The following is a 23,420-nucleotide window of genomic DNA, read 5'->3' as shown; positions in this document are numbered from 1 at the left end:
GACATGCCTTGCGCAGGCTTACATAGTATGTGAATATTCAGTTTGTGAATGAATCAAAGATTCTTTGGCACACCTTACGCAGGTGGAGACATGGCAGCCTTGCGCAGCCTTAGATAGGTACATAATATATTGGTTTCATCACAAATAACTTGACGTTAGTTTGTGAACGAATAAAAGATTTTCTTAGGCACACCTTACGCAGGTGGAACCATAACAGACGTAGATTTAAGAATATCATTCAAATCGAATACCCTGAGTTTATGGGTAATATTCCCTTAGTTGCGGGTTCCTTGATCGACAAGGTGAAAGGCTTTATGCAGGCTTTCACAGGCACTTTTAGAAAGTGTCATTCACGGTGACGCGCAGATTTGCCAAAACTAAACTTTAACTCTTCAGTTAACTAATATAATTTGACAATATGAACCAAACCATGCGTCTTCGTCAATGAATCAATCTAAAGTTTCCCGTATCGTAGGTAGGTAGGCTTAAGAATTGACCCTCTTGTATGTAGTTACGTAAAGAATTAATAATCAAGTTATTCAAATCCAAAGTAACACAAGCACATATAGCAACTACATGCAAGAGTTCTTTTCCTTAACCTTTTAAGCTGTAAGTACCTGCTATGTTATTTATTTAGGTAGGTACCTACATTTTAACCTACCTACATTTTAGCCTTTTTTTTTTTCAAAATTAAATATCTAGTTGGAGAGATATAAGTTGGTAGATCAAGAGTGAAATACTTCACGATTTCGCATGTCATTCTTGCGCAGAGCCATGCTAATCTCTCTCTCTATGCCAAAATAACACAAGCACATATTCTAGTCAGATTTAAGTTTATGTACTGCCGAAGTACTCACTTTCTACAAAAATAAATGCAATGTATGCGATGTAGGTTTGTTCGTTACCTTGTGTCCCTCAGAGTGGAAATAGAAGCCCCGCGAAGGCGGCGCTTCGTCGACTCCTAAGCGGGTACACTTATTTATCAGCAATTTAATTATCAAAAAAATTATTTTGCAATATTATATTAACCCGGAACGGGATAAAAAGACAAATTGCTGATAGATACTTGGGCAGATAAAACCTACACGTCTATAAACTTCTACCTTAATACATAGGTTCTACTTAACACGTATTAACTATCCGATCCTTTCGTATTCGAAAACACAAATCACTTGAAAACTGAAGGGTATGCCTCCACACATCACCATTTAAGTATTATAATTTCAACCGTTATTTTATTATACACACACAAAGATTTAAACTAACAAGACTCGGAAGAGACTTAATGTAGGTATAAAATTAAATTATAATGGTGACACGTGCACGCTTTACCACCTCGATGTGTTTTCTAACATATTATGTGTTTTAGTATTTTCATTGGCATAGCCACGGTGCGCGCAGGCAGCCTTTGAAAACACTTGCACATCACTATTCCGGATCGTTTTTATTTGCTAGATAGTATATCGGACAACTAAATTTAAATATTTATTTCGAACGGCAAAAGCCGTTAGAAACTGTTTTTCAATATAGTCAGCTAAACTGGGGTACAAATTCAAAAACTCACCAGCAGTTTAGCTTCACGACCTTCCAGATGGAAAAACAGCAAGCCAATGACTTTAAAATTTGCCTTGTGTAACTGTCTTAAGCAAAACTGCTGTGGTGTTAGTGTGTGAGAGAGAGAGACGTATATGCTAGAAAAGGACAATGCGACCTACAAACGGTGTTGCCACTCTCAATATTATTCTTAGGTTTCGAATATCGGTACAGTTGTTTAATTGAAAATCATCACTTAAAAATCGATCCTACCAGCCAACGTGAGAAATAACAACTCAAAATTTTTGCCACTCTAGAGAATAAAACGTAACATGAACTAATCTGCTTCTCGGTCGCTCTTATATGCAAGAGCGATAGAAAGGCATTACCATTTTCGATTTTTCGATGTTAGCGGTAGGCTCTCTGCAGAAGTACCTACCCCCACATTGGAAGGCTACTTGCGCCATCTGCAAGATTATTTATTAGACACATATACTGGGTCAAGCAAATGTTGTCAGTAGCAAACGGCGGCAAATTTGAAAAATCGCGGGTTAGCAACACTTTGGCAACACTGTGTTCGAATAATTCGAAAATCGCGTGTCATCTGTGTTTTATCTGTGGAATGTGGATCGCGAATGACAGCCATCATCTTTGTTTACATTCTGAATCGATTCTATTTCAAGAGATATTTCTGCTGTGTCACCATTAAATACCAATATATTAAATAAGATTGTGCTTAATCAAAGCTAAGATGCCTACAATGCCTACAGTGCCAACTGACAAATCTAATAAAATATTAAAACCCAGTAGGACATCTACCTGCTGAAGCAATGATTATATTCATACATTCTTGTTTAACGGCATAGTCCACTTCTATTTTTATTTTGAGATCTTCAAATTAGTTAATCATTTTTATCAACATCACACACGGCTTTTAAATTGTCCGTCCATACCTATTAATAACAATTTCAAACATTTTCAATAGAGAATCCGCGAGTGAAAATTTGAATTGACGGGCGCGCTCAGCGGAAAAAAAAGTTTTGGTTCGATGTACATTGTACATTGCTGCTTTTCTTAAGCCCCCTCCAGACTATGCACGTGAATTGCGGGCGAAGCCGCGAACGCGAGTGTGGCGTCGATTTCGCAGATTGTTCACGCCTTCGCGCCTTGTAATCCGTTTTTTGTCGGTATTTCGGCCCGCGTCAAAGGAGACGCGAAGCGCGAACTTGCAAGACTCCACATTACACACTATTTTGGCTCTTCTGTGGCAAGATAAATATTAATTAGAGTCTGGCTAGCCAAAAATTGTTGACAAATATTTCGTTGTTGTATCACCAATTGTCTATGATTAAAAAAAAAGCTAAAAGTCAGTTGTCAATTTATGTCATTCATTCAAATTGTTTGCGGTTTATAATGGTTTTATTTTAAATAATATTAATAATGTCTATACCATAGACCTATATAATAGGGACAAGACATATTGTTCTATACGTACAATTGCTTATAGAAATAGCACCCATTTTGACGGCACACACATAAATATATATCTATCTCGTTTTTACTCAGCACTGTAACCCATAGCAAAAAAAGGTGACAGTATTTCAGTACGGACATAAAGTGTTCCATGAAAATACGTAAATACCTAATGCGGCCGAAAATCCGCCATGTTTAGTCACGCAAATGTCATTGTCTGTCAGTTCAGCAGGTACTTGTCCTGTCAAAAAGTCGTGGTGAAAATTAAAATTATTAATTATCTTTCAATATTTTGCTTGTGATTGAAAATAATTGAAGCCAAATGTGAATAATTACGTCGCGAATATGCCAGTGTGTAGTGTATTAGGGTGCGGCATAAGAAAACCACCAAATCAGCCATCTTTAACCATACACAGGTACGCTATAATTTACATGAAAAATATTGGTTATTGTTAATGTTCCTGGGAAATTTAAGGATGTTTCACATTATAAATAGCAAGGTTCTTCTGTGCAGTTATAGATCATGAAGTGATTGGATTTATTTAACTATATTTTTACGCTTAAATAATGTAAACATTTCAGCTAGGGTTGTACTTTATTTATCGACTTTGATATCGATATATTATGATTGCCTATTTATATTTTCTTATTTTATCATGCTACCCCGCTTCAAACCAACTAAATTATCTTAATTTAATAATTAAATCATTTTTATAGCTTACCAAGAAATGAACATAAAAAGAAAGAGCTGGAGATGGAGACCCTGACCGACTCTCGGGAGCAAAGAATATAATACTCACTAGGAGAAGAACGGTAACTCCATACAAAAAAATGTCCCCAACCGTTTATACGTTTATACTAGTGGCGCCGTCTTTGTGTACCAATGGAACTAAAGTTGACAACCGGTTTAGCCTGGCGGGTATTGGTAGGTAGTAATTCTGTTGATAAACATATTTGTTATCTTCATATCACGAAATATATGCAAGATGCAAATATTACCCTTTGTTTGTGGTATTATCAATTGTATTAAATAAAAGGCATGTTTATGTTTATAACATTATATATATTATTTATTAAAAAATGTTTTACATATAAAAATATACACTGAAAACTGGCAACTGGCAACTTAATAAAAAAATAGACATTAATAAAGCGCATTCACAAAGTTTTCAGTACCTTTTATACAAATAACATTAGGCATGCCTACCTATTACACTTTACACACAGATACACTACACTTTACATACGGCATTTTACACAGATTTCCAACTTGTATTCATACATTTCTTCACGGTTAATTAATACGCTTTCCAGATGCGTTATGACTCGGTTCCTTCTGAACCCACTAAAGTTGTAAATTTCACTCTGGCTGCTTCAACAGCCGTTGCTCCGCATTTAGCACATTTTCTATGTGCATTGCTGTAATCCATGTAGGTACAGACTTACAGTCTTAAGTGGTACGTAGCGGTACACGTTGTATGTATTATTTAAAGAGTTAATAAATAAAATTTTCGTTATGAACTTTAACCACAGCAGTTGGACAGAGTCATTGACAAATATATTTTTTATTATGGTGGGTAGACGTACCTACCCTCCATATATTTTATGAACATTGATAAAGACAGTTGGAAGCAAATATTCATTATAAAACTTAATCACATGTAATTAAGTTTTAAGCGTTTTAAGTCCCGTTTTATGATTAATATTGTATAAAATTCGTGATAATTTAAATCAGAGTTGGGAGCAATGTTGCTGTAGAAAAATGTTTTTATTTTTATTACTCGCAACTTTTTCCCGGAGGCCAACGCACACATAGAAGATTAAGGCGCACACATGCGCAATTATTTGGGGACATAACTTTCTTAGGAAGTGAACAGGCCTTGCTCGGGAGCACTCGGGTCCGTGGGGTCGTTACTCCACAAGCTGCCCTGCGGGCTTTTTTATATCATTATTATAGTTTTTTTATATAATTCGACATTAAGAGACCATATACATATAGTTGTAATTTATAAAATGGTTAATGTATTGTTATTATTTTGACGTATAAAAATGCCCTTGTGGCCTATTTGCTGAATAAATGTTGAAGAAGTTGAAGAGCGGAAGTCATTCCTTATTTTTGTAATAAAAAAATGTTCTGAAGGTGTTTTGTTTTTTTTCACCCGTCGCTTAATAAGCTTGAATTTTGTATCGCTCTCACTTATAGATACGGCGCACCAAGGTCGAGGTGCAGTGCGGTAGTGTGTTACAGACTTCAGGGTTAGCAACACAACAAAATTGATTGTAATAGAGAGGTAAAGTCCAAGAAAAACACGTACACTTATTCTGACATCCAAAACAGATGGCGCTGTACTGCGCCATGTGTTTTGCGGTCACTAAGTTGTCAAACGTCAACTTTTGAAAATCAGTGTTACCGCAAAAATCGCAATATGTATTGAGTAGTACAGCGTCATCTCGTTTACCTGTCAAATTTGAAGCACGAAATTGTCCTAGACTCCACACATCTTACTAAATCAAAGTATCTTTTCACATAACAATATACTAATAAAGAATTTTTATTTATTTACTTACTTCCTATTAAAACATAAACTCCACAAATAATACATACTTAGTATTTTAAATAAAATGAGCCGAGAACGTTAAAAAGGTATCGATGTATCGATAAAACCTAGTAACAGTAAAAATCTTCTGGGCAGCACTAAAACCGCCATGTTTAGTTCTAAGATGACGTCACAGTGGCACGCATTATTCGTTGACGTTTCACTTCCATAGGTTTCATATTTCAGTGGTCTATACTGAGTGAGGTTCGCAAACTATTATTTAAGCTGGTAAAGAATTACGACAATGTGCGAAGTCGAGGTGTAGCGTTGTATAACGAAAAACTGCAATGTTTACAACTCCTAAACAAATGTAAACAAATTCGGAGGTTGGTGCTCTATAAATATTTTGATACTTAGCATTTAGCATATTCAGAAAGAATTATTTCGAGAACATGGTGTCGACAAGCAATCCAAACTAGTTCTTTGTCTAGAGCTTCCTCAATCAAAGTACATGCACCCAAGTTCAACCCAGTGTTCGAAGCAGTTGTGTCAAAGCAGAGTCCACGCACCTGAGCTCTCAACTGCCAGTCGTCGAGGGTCTGTAAGCATGCGGTCGCTTGTTCACATCCGGTACCCCTTTTGATGGCTGGTACCGCCAAAAGCTTTTCTTGTCCACCGCTACTGACAATGATAGCTACACGGTCAACTTGCCATACTTCGTAAAATAAAATTTACTTGCAAATCATAGCGACCACTAAGCGTTGTTAGAATAGGCTGATTTTTGGTGCACATACGTTTTTCGATCAAACGAACAAAATAAAACTTGTGGAGCAAGGAAAAACTAAGATATTTTTTTTTCCTTAGTAAAGTGAATCACCCTACTGTATACTTTTCATAGTGGTAGAAATTATGTGAGCTGACTTTGAGTGCACGTCAACGTATATTTAACTTATATCCTTAGGTACCTTAGTGTGCACAGAAAATTAAAAATATTTTCTAGTATCAAAACTATAATTCCTACTACACAAAGTGTGACCAGCCCAAGATTTTTTGAATTTCCCGCCAAACATTTGTGTAAAATTTCAGTAGCCAGACTCTACCATAGATAACTAACAGTTAAACTCGATCAGCTGATGATTTTCCGCCATCTTGCCGCAAACCAAATTGCGAAATCGCCGTGAAGTGTGCGAGTGTGGAGTCATACGTCAACTTCGCGATATGTTCGCTCCGCGACGTCGCGCCGCGATTCACGCACATAGTCTGGAGGGGGCTTTAGCGCAATACTACTCTTTGAGTGTTGCCCTACCTTAGTTTGCTTTACATTGCTACTGACAAGATTTGCTTGACGCACTATAAAAGCCCTAATAGACGACCGCACCGCACCGCGACCTTGGTGACGTCAAAATATCTCTTTCTCGCTCTAACTTATAGCTGCGTCCTTAACGCACGTACGGTGACCACCACACACTAGTGGGTATCGATAGTTATCGATCAAATTATCGATAGGTACGTTCGCCGGTGCGGTAGTCTGTTACAGCTTTAAGTGGTAACACACTATCGCACCGCACCGCGACCTTGGTGCGTCGCACACATAAGTGAGAGAGAGAAAGAGATATCTGTTTTTCGCTCTCATTTATTGGTGCGACGCACCAAGGTCGTGGTGCGGTGCGATAGTGTGTGCGTTTTGGTTTGGTCACAAAACTGAAAATGTATTTTATCTCCTAGCAACATAGCCATGTGCGTCTTGCTGTCAATGTCAACTTGACAAATGAAATGAAATATATGTGAATTTATTTAAATGTAAACATCCATCAGGAAATAAAATCATCAGATTTTATTGTTAATTTACTAATCATTGAGTTAGAATGGAAAATTATTTTAAGGGGAAAAATGTCGAAGAGGAACTTCAGCGAGATAAAATACCTATAAAAGATTTACCGGACAACTTTCTATGGATGCAAGTAAGTTGTATTTGTGGGTTAGAATGTTAGTACTTATGTTTATTGTTTTCCAAGAATTAAAAAAAAATATTTGTTTTAGGTAAAAGGCGGAAGTAAAATGGCAAATCTATTATCACACGCGTCAGGTATTTTAGAGGATAAAGCTGCGACAGCCGTGGTGTGGACTGGGACCGGAGTCGGCATACCCAAAGCTATATCTTGCGCGGAAATTTTAAAGAGACAATTTTCAATCGAACACCAGGTCACAAAACTCGCTTACAAAAAGTATGTTTAATTAATGTTATAAGTACCGTCAATTTAGAAAGGTTAAAGAAGATAGTAAAGTAGTGATTTCAACATATGGAAAAACTTTATTTCAAGGTTGTTTTTTTAAAGTTATTCTAGCCAAAATACAAGGTATTTATAAATTCTATTGCTTTTGTTTACAGTGTTGAAGAGTTTTGGGAGCCAAAGGTGGATGGATTGGAAACAATAGTGGTTAAACGGCAAATACCTGTTATCCATATTTTACTTTCAGTTGAAATGCTCCCAGATAGTAGTCAAATTGGGTTTGTATAATTTTTAATTCACTAAGAATCTAGTTATCAATTTCTATGATTTTGTTTAACTAATTTAATTAGCTTAAAATATTTTTCGTGTATATCTTTTCCATGTCAGATAACTAATTACATATGATGAATTGTTCATAGTAAGTTGGTCTAGCTAGTCCAATTGTGTAGACTAGAATGTCTAGAATATCACTGAGCATAAAATAGTTGATTGGACCCATTCTTGCATTGCATGTTAATAAAATCTTTTTATTCTTTATAGATACCAGTCATTGCAAGGAAAGAAATTCTGGCAAAAAGAGCCAGCTAACAACAGCCAAAAGCAGCATCAGTCATACAAATCGAAAAAACCTTTCAAACATAAGAAAAATCAAACAAATACAAGCTAACATCTATTTATCAACTACTTGTATAACCTGCAATAAATTGATGTTTACCTCATACATTCATGATTTTATTTCAGATTATGTACCGAAATTTAGCTTGGTTTAATTTTTACACCAGGTTTCAGTTCATTTTATTACCAGAGAATCCAAATCTACAGCTATCCATATCAATCAAACAACTGTGGAACTAATTATAAGGCCATAAAATATTACCTCTTTATTATCCTTCATCAGGAATATGATTTTTAATTTGATTACAGGAACAATAAAAAAAACGTATAAAATACTACAATTTTATTAGAGTTTATGATAAAGTGGTTACAAGGTAATTTTAAAAAGAATAAGTATAAATAGGTTAATAATAAGAATTATGTAATACCTATTACGAACATCTTATTTTAACCCTTTCTGTTCCAAGAGTTTACTTGTTTAATTTACAGAAATTTCCTTTATATTAAATAATGCAGTGCAGAAAGGGTCAGGTCTGCTAAATGTGACCACATGTGTCATAATAATCTCAAACTATATAATATTCATGATGACATTAATCGTGTTAGACATAGTATACCAAAATGTCAGGGGCCTGAACACGAGACTTCACTACTTTAGGCAAAACCTGCTAGCTCTTGATTGTGACGTCATCGCGCTAACGGAGTCATGGCTTACCGATGCCGTTAACGATGCTGAGTTGGTGTGCGGCGAGTGGAGCGTACTGCGTCGGGACCGCGCTACAGGCGCGCGTGGCGGCGGTGTGCTCCTTGCGGCGCGACCTGGCATCGAGCTCCGGCGTCGTGCGGATCTAGAGACGCCGAACTGCGAGGACTTGTGGGTCACATTTGTGTCGGGTGAAGTGGTGTTTTATGTTTGCGTTGTGTACATCCCTCCAAGTGCCCCAGAAGAAACTTATATGCGGTGGTTTGAAAAAGTGGAATCTGTGATTGACACTCTTGGAGGTGTAGTGCTTGTGCTTGGCGACTTAAACCTGAACCCGGTATATGCGTCCCAGAGTGTCCTTAGTTATTATGGTTATCTCTTATCTGTTTGCGGTATGAATGAGATGAACGAAGTGACGAATGTACATGGAAGTAAGCTAGACGTTGTGTTGGTGCCGGAGCGCATCACTGGTGCTACGGTCTCAAAGATGGCGGGCGAGGGGTTGGTCCCGAGATCTGATACGTACCACCCTCCATTGGAGATTTCGGTGCCCGGAAGCTGTGTGCATCGACCAGCTGCGGAACGTCTAGATCCTAGCAATGTGGATATGCGTCGGGACTGGAACTTTACGAAGAGTAATTTTGAGCTAATGTATAAATTAGTGTCCGAAATAAGTTGGCAGAAAGTTCTCAGTGCTGGCGAGGTCGACATCGCTGTAGACACGTTTTACAATATGCTATACGATATCTTTGACCTCTGTGTACCTAAACGAAAACGACCGCCCGGTCCAAGTAGACGATATCCTGTGTGGTTCACGGCTGACCTGATTAGCGAAATAAAACAAAAAAATAAACTGCACCGGGAATGGAAGGCTACACGGGATAAAGACGTCTACAAAAAGTTTGCAACATTAAGGTCAAAGGTAAAAGAGCTGCTAGCGGTTGCTTATGATAGCTACATAGGGCGTATCCAAAGTACTCTTAAAGTCAATCCTCGCGCTTTCTGGCAGCACGTAGGCAGTCTCAAGACAAATGGTGGTTTTGTTTCCCGAGTTAAGTCTAAAGACGAAGAATTTGTTGGTAAGGAGGTAGCGAGCGCGTTCGCTAACTATTTCTCAGACGTTTTTCTACCTGACATTCCGCTTCTCGATCCAAACTTGTTAGAAAATGCCGATCGGAAACCTAACGCCAACTGCATTGATATCAAATCAATAACGTTGCAGGAAGTTGAAGCGGGGATAAAACGCCTAAAGGCCAATAGCTCCGTTGGACCTGATAACCTACCAGCGTATATTGTAAAGGGTTGTGCGGAGTTTCTAAAGATTCCGATACTATATATTTTTAACCTGGCGCTCTCTTCTGGGTCATATCCTCGATGTTGGAAGGTGTCTAGAGTGAGGCCGATCCCGAAGGCGAGTGACACTTCCGTCGTTGAGAATTACAGACCCATAGCCGTTCTTCCCACCCTAGGCAAGCTGTTTGAGTCCATACTTCACCGGACTCTATCTTCACAGGTTCGGCCCTTTTTGTGTGACGCGCAGCATGGCTTTCGGCCTAGTCGTTCGGTCAACACGAATCTGTTGATACTAACTGACAACCTTTCTCAACATCTTGACAGAGGTACTCAGGTGGATGTCATCTATTTCGATTTTTCGAAGGCTTTCGATCGCGTGGATAACGATGTTCTGCTTAGGAAACTTGATGAAATTGGTTTCTCTCCCAAGTTACTAACCTTTTTTGCTAACTATCTGCGCGATCGGCAGCAATTCGTCCGACATGGTTGTTTTGTCTCGACTCCTTACCATACCCGGTCTGGCGTCAGTCAAGGCTCCATCTTGGGGCCCTTGTTTTTCGGTATGATGATTAACGATCTCAAATCGGTTCTTCGGGCGGCTCAATGTCTCTTGTATGCTGATGATTTAAAGCTAGTATACAGGATAGAGCAAAGAACTGATTGTGAGACGTTACAAGAGGACATCGACTTGGTGTTTCGGTGGAGTATGCAGAATAAACTTCATTTTAACCCAGTCAAGTGTTCTGTGTGTACATTTAGCCGATCTCGTTCCGCTATACATGAGCATTATACACTAGGTTCGGAGCCGATAAATCGTGTCTTTGCCGTCAAGGATCTGGGCGTAGTGTTCGACGCACGGCTGACGTTTCACGAACATATTTTTTCTCTTGCCAAGAGTTCCTTTCAAAGGCTGGGTTTCGTAATCCGAAACCTCCGTGATTTTCATGACCCGGTGGCCATAAAAATGGTTTACAATGGTCTAGTAAGGAGTAAGCTAGAGACTTCGTCGATCATATGGAACCCCTACGAATCGACGTATGCTTTGCTGCTTGAGAAAGTTCAGAAAGCGTTTCTAAGGTTCCTTTATAAAAAAATATTCGGATTCTATCCGTACCTGTACCCGACAAAGTATCTTCTCGGCTCCCTCGGGTACAACTCCTTGGAGGTCAGACGGAATCACCAACTTTTAGTCACGGCATGCCGAGCCTTGCGTGGTGAGTCGGACTGTCCCGAAGTTGTCTCTGGTCTCGTGCGTCTGTTTGTTCCGGACGTCCCGAGGATGGCCCTCAGACCACGACAACGCGACCTATTGGCCGTGCCGCCGGCGCGCACCGTATCGCGCAGGAACTCGCCGCTGCCCCGCGCCCTCTCACTACTCAATGCGCTCCTGGCATCGACACCTGAGTGCGACCTATTTGCTTGGCGATGGACGGCAGTGTATAGAGAATGCTTGAGATTCTGTGAGGCGATGGATGCTAGGTGCTCAACTGTTCCAATATAATTTGTCAAATGTAATGTGCTATTATTGTTGTTGTTAAAATAATTGTTGCTTTTATAAGTACTTATTGTTATTGTTTTTAGTCTAAGTTTCGTGACGCATTGGTTTAACTGTAATGTCATGTAAACATTTTTATCAATAAAATAAAAAAAATAAAATAAATGTTTAGTTAGTGTGTGGGCCCAAGAATGGGTAGGTCATCAAGACGAAATAACTTCTATTCTGTGCTAAAAAGTAAAATAGTATTACTATACAAATTAAAACTACTACTAACATGCTAATACATTTTTGTATTTGTTGCAAACTGCCTCTTCATAAAGTCCAAAGTTACTAGGCTGGGTGCTCCATTTGTTTGAAATGTTATGAAATACTTTACAATCTGCTAGAGTGCACACTAGTTGTTATAAAGATAATCATTCTCATATCTATATGGGTTATACATATTTTATGACACACTTACAAAGAATAAGAGATTCTACTTTATTTGGTTACAATGGAATATATAACATCTCATTATTCAAAGTTATCCTATACTCAAAGAATTTATAAACCTGTTACAGCCTATGGTGGTTATGAATGTCTAAAAAACATTACAATATTCCATCAGGCTATGGTCTACAACTTTGTGTAAACCAAGCCTGAATTATAGCAAGGTAGCAAGCTGTTTAAAAAAGAAACATTAGCAGAACTAGGTAAAATGTGCAGCATATCCCAAACTATGTATGGGTCACGACCTATTGTTGGTGGGCGAACCAAATGGGGTGAAACATAAGATGACATTCCAACCAATTGGGCTCTCCGAGTGTTACCATTAATATTTTATGCCCCGTTTTTTAAAACGGCCAAAAGGTGGGCCCCGAATTTGGCATTTTTGTTAGAGATGGCGAGTCCCAGTCAAGTTTAGGAACCACTGCACTAACATATCAATACATTAATGATAGTTTTAAATGCCAAGATGCATCTTTTTCTCTATATAAATAGCTCTAATGGCTAAACTTCCACTTTACTGATCACCAGAGTACAAATAATTCACAACACAAGTGAATTATTTCTTTGAATCTCAGGCTTCTGATTCTCCAGCAGTTTGAGGGAGAGGTACCTCACCTTCAAGTTTTGGCAAAATCAATATTTCTTTAGAAATAATTGAATACTTTGTGACAAAATAAGTAAACCTTTCGCACAAATGAGTTTCCTTCTCAAAAGCATCAAAAATTGACCGATGATGGAAATATGCATGTGAAAAAATTCGGTATACTCTGCGACATACTGAACCCAATTTCGCCACCGATGACTCTTTGATGCTCACCCTGTGAATGAAGAATACCGTTTTAATAACTGAAGGATGAGTATCTATGAAACAAATCAAATTATTTTGTTACTTAATATACCCAGTTTGTCTGGCAAAAATAAGTGTTTGACATGAACCTTTTTGTCAGGGAAAAACTTGGTGTATTTGTTACATATTTTGCTTTATGTTTCTAGAAACATTAATATAAAGGCACTGGATGCCAAGTTTCAAGTTTATAAGCTACAATGTTATAGTAAGATCAATAAAGACAAAACACCCCTCTATTACCAAGGAACTATAAAATACTTTAGGAGCATTTCATGAAATTGTCCCATACAAACACATTTTATTTTGTATATGTACCTACATTTTTTCTACATTTCAAGTTTATGATTTACTGAGCATTTTTACATTGATTGTGACAATCTTCAGAAAATTCGGGTTTTGTACAGGGCAGCAGTAGACAATTTCGTGAAATGCTCCTTATGTACGTAGTCAATCTACCTGCTAGGAAAATACTTGTTGCTGTTTAGCAAGCATGCAGCACCATCCAGGGTGTGTCTTGTGTAGTCAATAGCAGGACACTCCTTAGGTGTCTTATGAGCAGCACACAGGAAAATCCACTGCTCAGTGGCAGTCATTTGTGTGCATGTTTCTGGTTTACACTCACTCTGCAAGCGGACTGCTAGACCATTTAGTTCCATACAGAATTGCCTGAAAAATAAAAAGGCTTTAATTAAAGTATGATATAGTTCTAACTCCAGACTATAAGTTTCTTTATTTACGATCTAATATGAGTAATCTAAGGGCTTTAAGACTTAAGTTTATTCTCACCTTAAGTGTTCATACTTCCAAACACCTTCGTCTTGCGCCTCAGGCATTTTCAAAATAGCTTCAAGATTGGCCGGATCTCGTCTAATTGTTTGCTGTATGAATTGTTGTACGGCTAAAGTGCTATCCATCTCTTCGAAAGGTTCATCAGGCCAACGGCAAAAGTCCTGTAAGAAAAATGTTAGTGCATAGTATCGTATAGTCGTACAACGTTAATAAAATAATATAAATTTAAATCTTACTTTTGCTTTAGATCCAGGACGGTTGCGTCTTAATATTTGCACACCATCTGCCATGGTTTAAAGTATAATCTGATAATAAAACGGATAAAATAGTTTCAATATATCACAAGCTTGACGGAGTCCGTCGGTCTCATAAAAAGAAAGAGAGAGCAAAGAACCAGCGAGAATATTTTATTTTTTATAAAAAAAATATGTTGTCGATGGTTGGGAGGTTATTTTTAAATCAATCATTGGCGAGTACCGAGCACAGATAATTTTTATATCTGATTGCGTAATGTGTGTCTCCAGCCTTATATAAAAATAGGAGAAAAGAATTCTAGCTATTGGTGCGAGTGCGGAGAATGGACTTATGACACTGACAGAACAGAAGGAAGTGACAGAAGAAGGCGATGAAGAAATACACAATGTACACAACACAGTTTAATAAAATAAAAACGTAATTTACAAACCAGACAGCGGAGTTACCACATATGTGTTATAATATATTATAATTGTTAAAATGATCCTGCCACAGTTAAAATGTTTAATGTTCAGCATTTTGCTTACGTGTTGTTTGTGTATAAGTGATATGACTGAGAACTCTTTTGGCAAATTTAAAGAAGGGATCATTGCTGCATTTGGTGATTTCAATTCAGATGAACTGACTGATGCCTTTGTTATCAAAAATGGTTCTAGTGTGGAAGTTTATCTAGCGCATGACAAGGAACCGTTCCTAAGGCCTTCAATATTCTCATGCAATTTTAGTAATATTATCGTTACAAGTGTAGTGCCTGGAGATTACGATGGTGACGCCTACATGGACATTCTTTTGACCACACAGACTGTAAATACTAGCAAATCGGAAGTTCATGAAGTGCGCATTATATGGGGTGGTATGCCAAGCCTTAATTGTTCAGATGCTCTTTTAGTAAAAGCCATAACAGTTGGGCAGCCCCTAGTGATGGACTTCAATCGTGATATGACACTGGATCTTTTTGGGCTTAACACTCAAAACCAAAGAGTATTTTGGGTATTTGATAAAACAAGGACCACACCAAAAGAGATACCAATGGGAGATACTTTATTCAAACCTATAAAACTTCCTCACTCACATTCATTTCTTGATGTAAATGATGACGATGCTGCCGATCTCTTAGTAACTACTAAGCTGGATGTTGAGTTGTGGTTGAGTAAAGAAGATGATGGCTTCAGGTTCAACAACAGCATTGAACTTCTGGTTGGACACCCAACAATTTATGGTCAAACACTTTTTCTGGATGTAGCCCTTTCAGGAGAGTTCTTTTTAGTTATACCTGTATGTTATGACCCACAGTGTATCAATAGTACTATCCTGATTTATGATAATCATCAGTGGCACGATCTGCAAGTGGACTTGAATGATGGTAAAGGGACTGTGTGGCGGTTTGTGCCTCCTCGCAATGAATTGTACTTGGATGTAATAACAATGCGAAGTGGAGATTACAACATGGATGGGTACCCTGACATTCTGATGACTCTCAGCCCAGTGAATAGTAATGAAACAAGAGCTTTCCTCCTTCACAATGTTGCTTGCACATATGCTGAATGTAAATTCCACAGAACATTTCAAGTCCAATGGGATATTTTCAATACATTTGGAAGTGATATTGTCATGGCTACATTTTATGACTTTTATATGGATGGTGTACTAGATATAATTTACTCAAAGAAAAATGTTACAACTCAAAAGTACACAATGCATGCATACAGAAATGAATTGGAATATGATACAAATTTCATAAAAGTAATTGTTGTCACTGGATTGACTAATAAAAAAGTGCCTGTTATAAATGGAACTCTGTATAATAGGAAATTAACATTTGGTAAGCTCATTACTGAATGCCTCTAAATAAATTATCTAATTTTAAGATAAGATAAAGCTCATGCTAACAAGCTTTTATTTAATTTGCAGTGTTTGTATGTATGTAGATATGTATGTTTGGTCAAATCTTCCAAGCTAAATTAGACCCACTACCACTTCCTATTATTAGATTTAACTGAAACTTCACATGCATATGTAATTTGAGTGACAATGCAATAATATGGTACAGTCAGCATCAAATATAAGCTGCAAAAGTGGTCAAATTGTTTGTTACACTATATGTGACGTTCCACGGGTAAAGGTACCTTAAGGCGGTTGGCGCTTACGTCGCATAGCGCCGCAATAATATTTGAGCGACGTTAATAATAGCGTAAGCGCCAACCGCCATAAGGTACCTTTACCCGTGGGATGTCACATATATTTAGTATTGTGTGACAAACTATTTTATATTTTATTTAACACTGACTGTACCATCAAGCTCAGGTGATACTATTAATGAGGTAGCCATAGGAAATCTGTGATAAAACAATGCAACCTAATTGTGTTTGGGTTCGAAATATTAGCTACCTGTTGTTAGAAAAGTACAGTACAGTGTCAGATCAGAGATAAAAGTGTGTATATAAAATGAAATTTTTGTCAAAAAACTTATTGTATGTTTTGTTTTTCAGGAACTAACTTGCCAGGCCCCAAGATAAGCTACAACACATGGTCACAAGAAGGAACCTACAGGAAGGGAGCTTGTGCTCAGTTGTCTCAGTCTGCATACTATGCGCTGCAGCTTCCATATTCTATATTTGGCCTCGACAGAACCCCTAACTTTGTAGACACTTTAAATGTAGGTCTATCAGGATTTTCCAAAAGTTGGACTCAGATAATACCTAATTCTCAAATAGTGGTGATTCCTGCTCCTCCAAATGATCCTTCACAATGGAGAGCTCAGTTGTTTGTGACACCAAGTAAGCTAATTTTAAAGAGTGTGTGTGTACTGACTGCCATAATTGTAACTATTATAGGTTGTGTATTATACTTACATTGGAAAGAAAGAAATGATCGTGATGATATCATAGAAATTGATGATAACACCTATGTAAAGATTTAAGACAAGGAATATCCATAGATAATTAAAATAGCTATGTATTTTAAATATACATAAGTTAATTATCTTTTATGTAAATACTTATAGGTACCTAGTAATATTTTACCTATTATTGATATGTAATGGTACCAATGCATCTGCATCATTTATTATTTACAACACTTGTCATATTTTAAGTCTTGTTATAGTAATCTGTCATAAAAGAAATTGCTTTTATAATAATATAGCAAGCTATGGATTTCATTTGTTTACTAATTATTCATATAAATAGTTAGATAAATAAATGTGTTCAAATTGGTACCTTATTCCTTGTCTTTTAAGTTCGATAGTGTATAGATATTTATGCATGTTCTGAGTATTCAAAGTAAGTAATTTGAGTGTTTCCTGTATCCTAGATTATGTAGTTAGCAATAGAAGAGTGGTCATGACTTCAAGATGACAGTGTACACCAATAACAAAGTACACTGTGTACTTCAATTTAACATCATAAAATACTGTGATAATTATTTAATTATATTAATTTAATGAAAGAACTGCAAACATATTAAATTAAAATATAAGCTCTATTTTTGTGTTTGTTTTAACTTACTGACTGTGAGTTTTCCTTAGTCAGGGTTATACATCTCGTGCATACCATACGAAGTTACGAAGCCATGTATGGACTGCCATATACAGCTGAATTTTATAACTGTATAAAATTCAGCTCTATTGACAACTATTAAAGTTCAAATTTAAACAAATAATTTTATATGACATACACTAGAGGGAATGGAAATATCTACCGAACTAAAAGTATTTTAAACTTTGGCGCCACATGTAGTGACGACTAAGGAAAGGCCGTGTGTAAACCTTTCTAAATCCAGCATTCTCCATCGATTATTTAGTTTAATTTAGAATGGCGGAACTGCATTTAGTAAGCTAAATAAAGATGTTCAATGAAGTTACACTTTTCTAAGTTAGGTGACTGAAACAAGTGTAACGAGTTTTGTAGCCTGCAGAAGCGTTATTGTGGCCTAAGTTACAAGGTACTCCTTTTCTTTAGTTATACTCTGATAGCTTGATGGTTATAGTTATGGGTTAAAAATATAAAATACCTAGGTACTCAAAATCATTTATTTACATACAATATATATACAGAGGTACTACTAAACGAAATTAATAACTAGCTTAAATATAAAATAGGTACTTAATTATTTATTAAGTAAATAGCTTAAATTTAAATATTAAAACAAACTGAAACACGCAATGTATGTAGTGCAGTTACTTGCAATATTTTTAAAACAATTAAATAACGCCGTTTTATAAACGTGATTTTCCTGTGATACACTCGGAAGTCAACTCCCTTTATTAGAATTAGCCTATCATATGGCTACAGGCTCAAAACTCATTTTTTTATAAAATAGAGAGTTACAATAATAGGAGCCCAAAAAATATGTAACATGAGTTACATGAGGCATTAAGTTAAATTTAAAGATAATTATATTCTAAAGTAAAGAATTAAAAATTCAATCTCTGTCCCTTGACTTCCTTTTGTGTTTCTTGTCCTTCTTTGATTTTTTATGTTTCTTCTCTTCAAGTTTCTCTAGCTTCCTGAAAGAAAATTATTCAGTTAAATAGGTAGAATATAGAGATGGAGGAAAAAGATTGCTGAGCATGATGTCATGCAAGCCCTATAAAGCATTCATACAATTATGATTATGTAAAGTATTCGTACTTCAACAACTTCTTTTTTTGCTTCTTAGTCAACTGGCTTATCAAGTCCATTTCAGTCAGATTAGCTCCGCCTTCATTGTCCTCGATTCTGGTGGCAGCAAGAGGCAGAGCTCCGGGCTTCATGACCAGGCCAGAGTCTCTCATGTGCTGCATCAAGGTTGGAACATCGGGCTTTTCCTCTTCCTCTTCAGGGGCTGATGTAGAAGCTTGGAGTGCACGGGCCTCGCTCATTGATAGAGAGTACATGGAACATTCTTTATCTGTAAAGATAATTTTAATCATAATTTGAGGTTTAATTTAAATTAAGCTCTTGAAAACATCCTTACCACATTATGTACATATAAAACACCAAATTCAGCTGTAAATGTGACTACAACATCTTCCACTAATTCATATACATGAAACTTCACAAAGTGATTCTACTATACCTGCTAGCATGATTTAGTGTTAATTACATAAAGAAGGCAACCTTTTCCTTGGTTTGTTCCCATTTGTCTCATCTCTCTCATGTGCCCGCCGCCATACATGAGGCAGGGATAATTGGGAATTATTTATATAATGCGCCTATACTCATCTGTGCCCAGCATGAACAAATGGGGATACACCCTTTCCCCTTACCTGTGTTAATGTGACCCCATTTGTGGCATTTGATACATCGCACATTCCTCACCAAAATGCCAAACGGCTGGTCTCTGATTTCATTGTCACCCTTGCAGTAACTTTCTCTAGGTGCATTGTATTTCCGCTGCCACTCAAACTTGTACTCTGGTTCGTTGTCTTCTCTTTCACGCTCCTTTTTAACACCTGGTGGTGGCTCATACATAAAGTTGAGACTGAGTTTATCTTTACTCTCTTTGCTCAACAAAGCCCTGCAAAAATAAAAAAAAAATCTTCAAAAAAATCAAACTAAATGCAGACAATTAGGTTGCTGAGCAGATTCAAACTTGGACAGCTAAGGTAGGGTATAAATCCTGTAATATCGGGACAAGCTATGCCCACACATGGTCCGATGGTCCCAGCTTGGGAACCATAGAAACATGATTTTTTGTACCTACATAGATATGTCAGATATTTAGGAGCAGATGCTCAATTGTACCAGTTAAAATACTCAGAAACTAACGCTAACAAAATAGGATACATTTCAAGGAGAAAAGTGATAGGCCTTAGAAATCATCTCTCAAGGATAAGTTAAAACTGGGAATATGTGATTATGAGTAAGAATTCGCTGAATAAAATCAAATATGAATCAAGGAATTATGTAGGTATCAGTAAAATTATAGGTATCTTACTTGTTTTCATGTAATTCCTGTTCTCTCTCATATTGTACTTTTAATTCCTCTTGTTTTTTCTTGTATGCATCCGTTTTCTGTTCTGCCATCCATACCTAGAGAAATAGGATTCAATAACATACCAAAAATTCACAACAAAGAACTCGCATATCTCAAGGTTACTGCTGAACATTGATTAATATTTGTATTCAAATAGGAGGATTATTTATCTCAACAACATGCCTAAGTTGATTGTAAATATGTGATGTAACTTACTCGCTTTAAGTTATCCCTCGAAGCAGGGTGGAAAAACTTTTTACACATGTAATTATTAAAACCTTTTCCCATTTTTGTGGCTTGAAGAAACCAACAAAAGTAAGAACACCTTCAAACACTACAGATTTAATGTCTTATCGAGTTATCGAGTGATAACACTCGTGCCTCTAAATGTTAATGAAAAGAAACAATGTTTTAATTTGTTTTAATTATTTTAAATTAACAATATTTTCTGTCCAACAGTACAGAAATAAGCCATGACAGTTTCATTTCATTTCACCATCACAATGGCATACGATAAATAAAAAAAAACAGTTAAGCGGTTACACACTATAAGCATACCATTATGTCTACTGGGAAGTTCTTAGAATAGACCCCCCACGTACTTTTATAACTGTAACACACTACCGTACTGCTACGCAACCTTGGTTCACCCGGAGGGGTGCGCCGCACCCATACGTGTGAGCGAGAAAGAGTTTATATTTCTTCCTCGCTCTCACTTATGGGTGCGGCGTACCGTGACTTTGGTGCGGTGCGGTAGTGTGTTTACACTTTTATATTGCTTTGATATTTTATGGCTCCTCTTCACGTTGGGCCAACGCCAACGCCAACGAGGGACACAGCCTTGCGGTAGAATGAGATAGCAATATCACTTGCTCCCTCTTACGCATAAATGCGTCCCTCGTTGGCGTTGGCGTTGGCCCAACGTGAAGAGGAGCCATTACATAATATAATGAAACATTGTAATTGGATAACAAACCTTAAGGCCCCAGTACACAATGGGCCATCGCCGGCCACTCCAAGGGACGTATTTATGCGTTAGAGGGAGCAAGTGATATTGCTATCTCATTCTACCGCATGGCTGCGTCCCTTGGAGTGGCCGGCGATGGCCCATTGTGTACTGGGGCCTTTATATATTTTTTCTCATTAAGTAATAAAAATAATTATATTATTACAACCATTTTAAATTATATGGTGTGGACATCGCATAGTATAAACTATAAAGTTTGGTAAAACCGAAAAGGAAGAAAAATGACGTATATGTGTTTACTTGAAGATAGTTATCTGTGGTCGCAACTCGCAATGGATGGCATGAAGTCGAGTGGTGCGCTGTGTTATGTGACTTTGTTTTGTATTTTGTAATAAAAAGAACTCGAAAGTTACTGTGTTACCCTGTTTATGCGCAAAATATATCGAGATATAAAGTTGATTACTGAAATATGTGTATTTTCCGGGTTTAGGCAAAGTATCTTCAAGGAGTAAACCCAGTATGTTGTGTCGACTTTCTAGTGTTAGTTTTCCACCAACGTAGTTAGTCGCAATGTATGTATTTTATGCAGGTTCGAGTTGTTTGTTTAATGTTTTCACTAAATTTCACACGGACAGGATCTAAATCCGATTAATATCTGTATTTTAATAGTACTAACTAACGTCTTAACGCAAATAGAATTAAAAATAGTTTTTACGTTTTTACTCATTATACGGACTTATTTTGATTTTATTGTCACTCTTGCTGTATATATGTAGTTATCACATAGATCGGCGAAGAGTTAGATGTTGATCCTGCCGTAGTGCAGTGGATAATCCGGATCCACAATGTACATGTACATATTGTCATTGTGTTGCTCTTGCTCTATGTATTTAACACATTCATACCCTTTTATCATATTGAAGTATTTTTAGAATACGACAGTGCTATTGGAGCTCGATTTTAAGTGTAAATAGTTTTTTCATGCAAAATGGAATATAGTGTGGGTTTTTAATTGTGCAGTGTAATGAATGAACTTGGACTGTGATGAAAGTGCAAAGTGATATGGCTTCATGAAGAACAAAAGGACCTTACAAACAAGATCATTTAGAATTTATGGTGAGTATACTTTTGTTCACATGTTTTCTTTAAAAGTATTCAACATGTTCTATTGTTTCTGTAATTTTATTCTTTAATTAACTTTAGTGTTATCATTACATTTGTTCAGAGGTAGGAAACCTTATTTAAAAATCTATTAAGTTTATCTGAAGAAATTGGATATGTTCACTTTGTTGGTTCTTTCTATATCCTCAAAACCAATGTTTAGATATATAAATTATATAAATTCACTTTTTGCAGTAGTAATTTTATTTATAGTTGGTTAAACAACTTTGTCAGTAGAAAAAGGCACGAAATTCAAATTTTCTATGGAAAGATAATCTTTCTCGCCTACATCTTTTAAATTTGCCGCTTTTTAGGGTTCCACACTCAAAGGGTAAAAACGGGCCCCTTTTACTAAGACTCCGCTGTCCGTCCGTCTGTCATTCTGTCTATCCGTCAGTCTGACCTTCTGTGTATCCGTCCGTCTGTCTGTCTGTCACCAGGCTGTATCTAATGAACCGTGATCCGTGATCGATTTTCACAGATTCTATATTTCTGTTGCCGCTATAACAACAAATACTAAAAACATCATATATATAAAATTGAAAAACCAGAACGGGATAAAAAACGAGGGAAGAAGCGAGATGGCGCCTTACAAATTTCAAAAAAAGTTTTTGACACGTTTCTCGAATACGACGCACGTATGATAAGAAAAACCTGTTCAAATCAATTATCTACATATGGGAATAGAACTAGAGCATAAAAACTATCGCTTCCGATGCGTATTTAATTTACAATAAGGAAAATAAATTTTCATAACAATCTTCATTTTACGACATCGGCCATTTCTCGGCAACTCTCGGTTGCTTTCGTTTGGCGGTGCTACAGAATAGACCAAATAATCCGTAAGTTAAAGTAAACTAAATTATGTTTGTCATGTTGGTATACAGGTATTTCTGAGTTTTTTTACACGAAGTAAAATAAAAAGTGCTGTCAACCTCAACCTTAGTCTATAGAGCCCATACGAGTGATTTATGTCATATATGACTTATCATTCTTATCAATCAAAGTAATTACTATATTATTATTATCAATTTGTATTTTGTTGTTTTAAATTTATTTTTGAGTTATATT

The 23,420-nt window shown here is 36.7% G+C and overlaps 5 protein-coding genes across 11 annotated transcripts in view; 3 read left to right on the top strand and 2 right to left on the bottom strand.

The window, feature by feature from the left end:
• Positions 1 to 7,348: 7,348 nt before the first annotated feature.
• On the top strand, positions 7,349 to 8,477 carry LOC134792832 (ribonuclease P protein subunit p25-like protein). The gene is made up of 4 exons (XM_063764232.1): positions 7,349 to 7,504; positions 7,584 to 7,768; positions 7,933 to 8,052; positions 8,315 to 8,477. Exons 1-4 carry the CDS (start codon positions 7,409 to 7,411, stop codon positions 8,439 to 8,441), a joined length of 528 nt encoding a protein of 175 aa, XP_063620302.1. The 5' UTR covers positions 7,349 to 7,408; the 3' UTR covers positions 8,442 to 8,477.
• Positions 8,478 to 12,185: 3,708 nt separating this feature from the next.
• On the bottom strand, positions 12,186 to 14,382 carry LOC134792831 (MOB kinase activator-like 4). The gene is made up of 4 exons (XM_063764230.1): positions 14,245 to 14,382; positions 14,006 to 14,169; positions 13,676 to 13,885; positions 12,186 to 13,190 (listed from the first exon to the last, which is right to left on the bottom strand). The coding sequence occupies exons 1-4, from the start codon at positions 14,296 to 14,298 to the stop codon at positions 12,944 to 12,946; spliced, it is 675 nt and encodes a 224-aa protein (XP_063620300.1). The 5' UTR covers positions 14,299 to 14,382; the 3' UTR covers positions 12,186 to 12,943.
• A 276-nt stretch (positions 14,383 to 14,658) lies between these two features.
• LOC134792826 (T-cell immunomodulatory protein) lies at positions 14,659 to 17,746 on the top strand. The gene is made up of 2 exons (XM_063764217.1): positions 14,659 to 16,085; positions 16,753 to 17,746. Exons 1-2 carry the CDS (start codon positions 14,744 to 14,746, stop codon positions 17,181 to 17,183), a joined length of 1,773 nt encoding a protein of 590 aa, XP_063620287.1. The 5' UTR covers positions 14,659 to 14,743; the 3' UTR covers positions 17,184 to 17,746.
• Positions 17,747 to 18,613: 867 nt separating this feature from the next.
• Positions 18,614 to 20,594, bottom strand: LOC134792807 (corepressor interacting with RBPJ 1). The gene is made up of 5 exons (XM_063764178.1): positions 20,438 to 20,594; positions 20,183 to 20,277; positions 19,512 to 19,762; positions 18,895 to 19,153; positions 18,614 to 18,770 (listed from the first exon to the last, which is right to left on the bottom strand). The coding sequence occupies exons 1-5, from the start codon at positions 20,507 to 20,509 to the stop codon at positions 18,686 to 18,688; spliced, it is 762 nt and encodes a 253-aa protein (XP_063620248.1). The 5' UTR covers positions 20,510 to 20,594; the 3' UTR covers positions 18,614 to 18,685.
• A 914-nt stretch (positions 20,595 to 21,508) lies between these two features.
• Positions 21,509 to 23,420, top strand: part of LOC134792821 (receptor-type guanylate cyclase Gyc76C-like) — a 38,212-nt gene continuing 36,300 nt past the window's right edge. Inside the window, exons 1-2 of one of the 7 annotated variants that reach the window (XM_063764210.1) lie at positions 21,509 to 21,705; positions 22,209 to 22,304. The gene's annotated coding sequence lies outside the window, so the exon portion shown is untranslated. Of the gene's footprint in view, positions 21,778 to 22,111; positions 22,305 to 23,420 lie in introns of all 7 variants that reach the window. The other 6 variants (XM_063764204.1, XM_063764207.1, XM_063764208.1 and 3 more) reach the window with 6 other exon arrangements.

Source organism: Cydia splendana, chromosome 8, assembly GCF_910591565.1.
Source record: "Cydia splendana chromosome 8, ilCydSple1.2, whole genome shotgun sequence".
NCBI lineage: Eukaryota > Metazoa > Arthropoda > Insecta > Lepidoptera > Tortricidae > Cydia > Cydia splendana.
The sequence above is the reverse complement of the archived record's forward strand: the minus strand, read 5'-3'. Positions and strand labels throughout refer to the sequence as shown.

Bases quoted from the DNA above. Each gene is read 5' to 3' on its own strand.
- LOC134792832 (XM_063764232.1), top strand. From the start codon at position 7,409: ATGGAAAATTATTTTAAGGGGAAAAATGTCGAAGAGGAACTTCAGCGA. The intron at 7,505-7,583 runs GTAAGTTGTATT...TATTTGTTTTAG, and splicing joins ACAACTTTCTATGGATGCAA to GTAAAAGGCGGAAGTAAAAT. The intron at 8,053-8,314 runs GTTTGTATAATT...TATTCTTTATAG, and splicing joins CCAGATAGTAGTCAAATTGG to ATACCAGTCATTGCAAGGAA.
- LOC134792831 (XM_063764230.1), bottom strand. From the start codon at position 14,298: ATGGCAGATGGTGTGCAAATATTAAGACGCAACCGTCCTGGATCTAAA. The intron at 14,170-14,244 runs GTAAGATTTAAA...TTTTTCTTACAG, and splicing joins GTCCTGGATCTAAAGCAAAA to GACTTTTGCCGTTGGCCTGA. The intron at 13,886-14,005 runs GTGAGAATAAAC...TTTATTTTTCAG, and splicing joins TGGAAGTATGAACACTTAAG to GCAATTCTGTATGGAACTAA.
- LOC134792826 (XM_063764217.1), top strand. From the start codon at position 14,744: ATGATCCTGCCACAGTTAAAATGTTTAATGTTCAGCATTTTGCTTACG. The intron at 16,086-16,752 runs GTAAGCTCATTA...TTTGTTTTTCAG, and splicing joins TAATAGGAAATTAACATTTG to GAACTAACTTGCCAGGCCCC.
- LOC134792807 (XM_063764178.1), bottom strand. From the start codon at position 20,509: ATGGGAAAAGGTTTTAATAATTACATGTGTAAAAAGTTTTTCCACCCT. The intron at 19,763-20,182 runs GTAAGATACCTA...TTATTTTTGCAG, and splicing joins CAGGAATTACATGAAAACAA to GGCTTTGTTGAGCAAAGAGA. The intron at 19,154-19,511 runs GTAAGGGGAAAG...TTATCTTTACAG, and splicing joins ATGGGGTCACATTAACACAG to ATAAAGAATGTTCCATGTAC.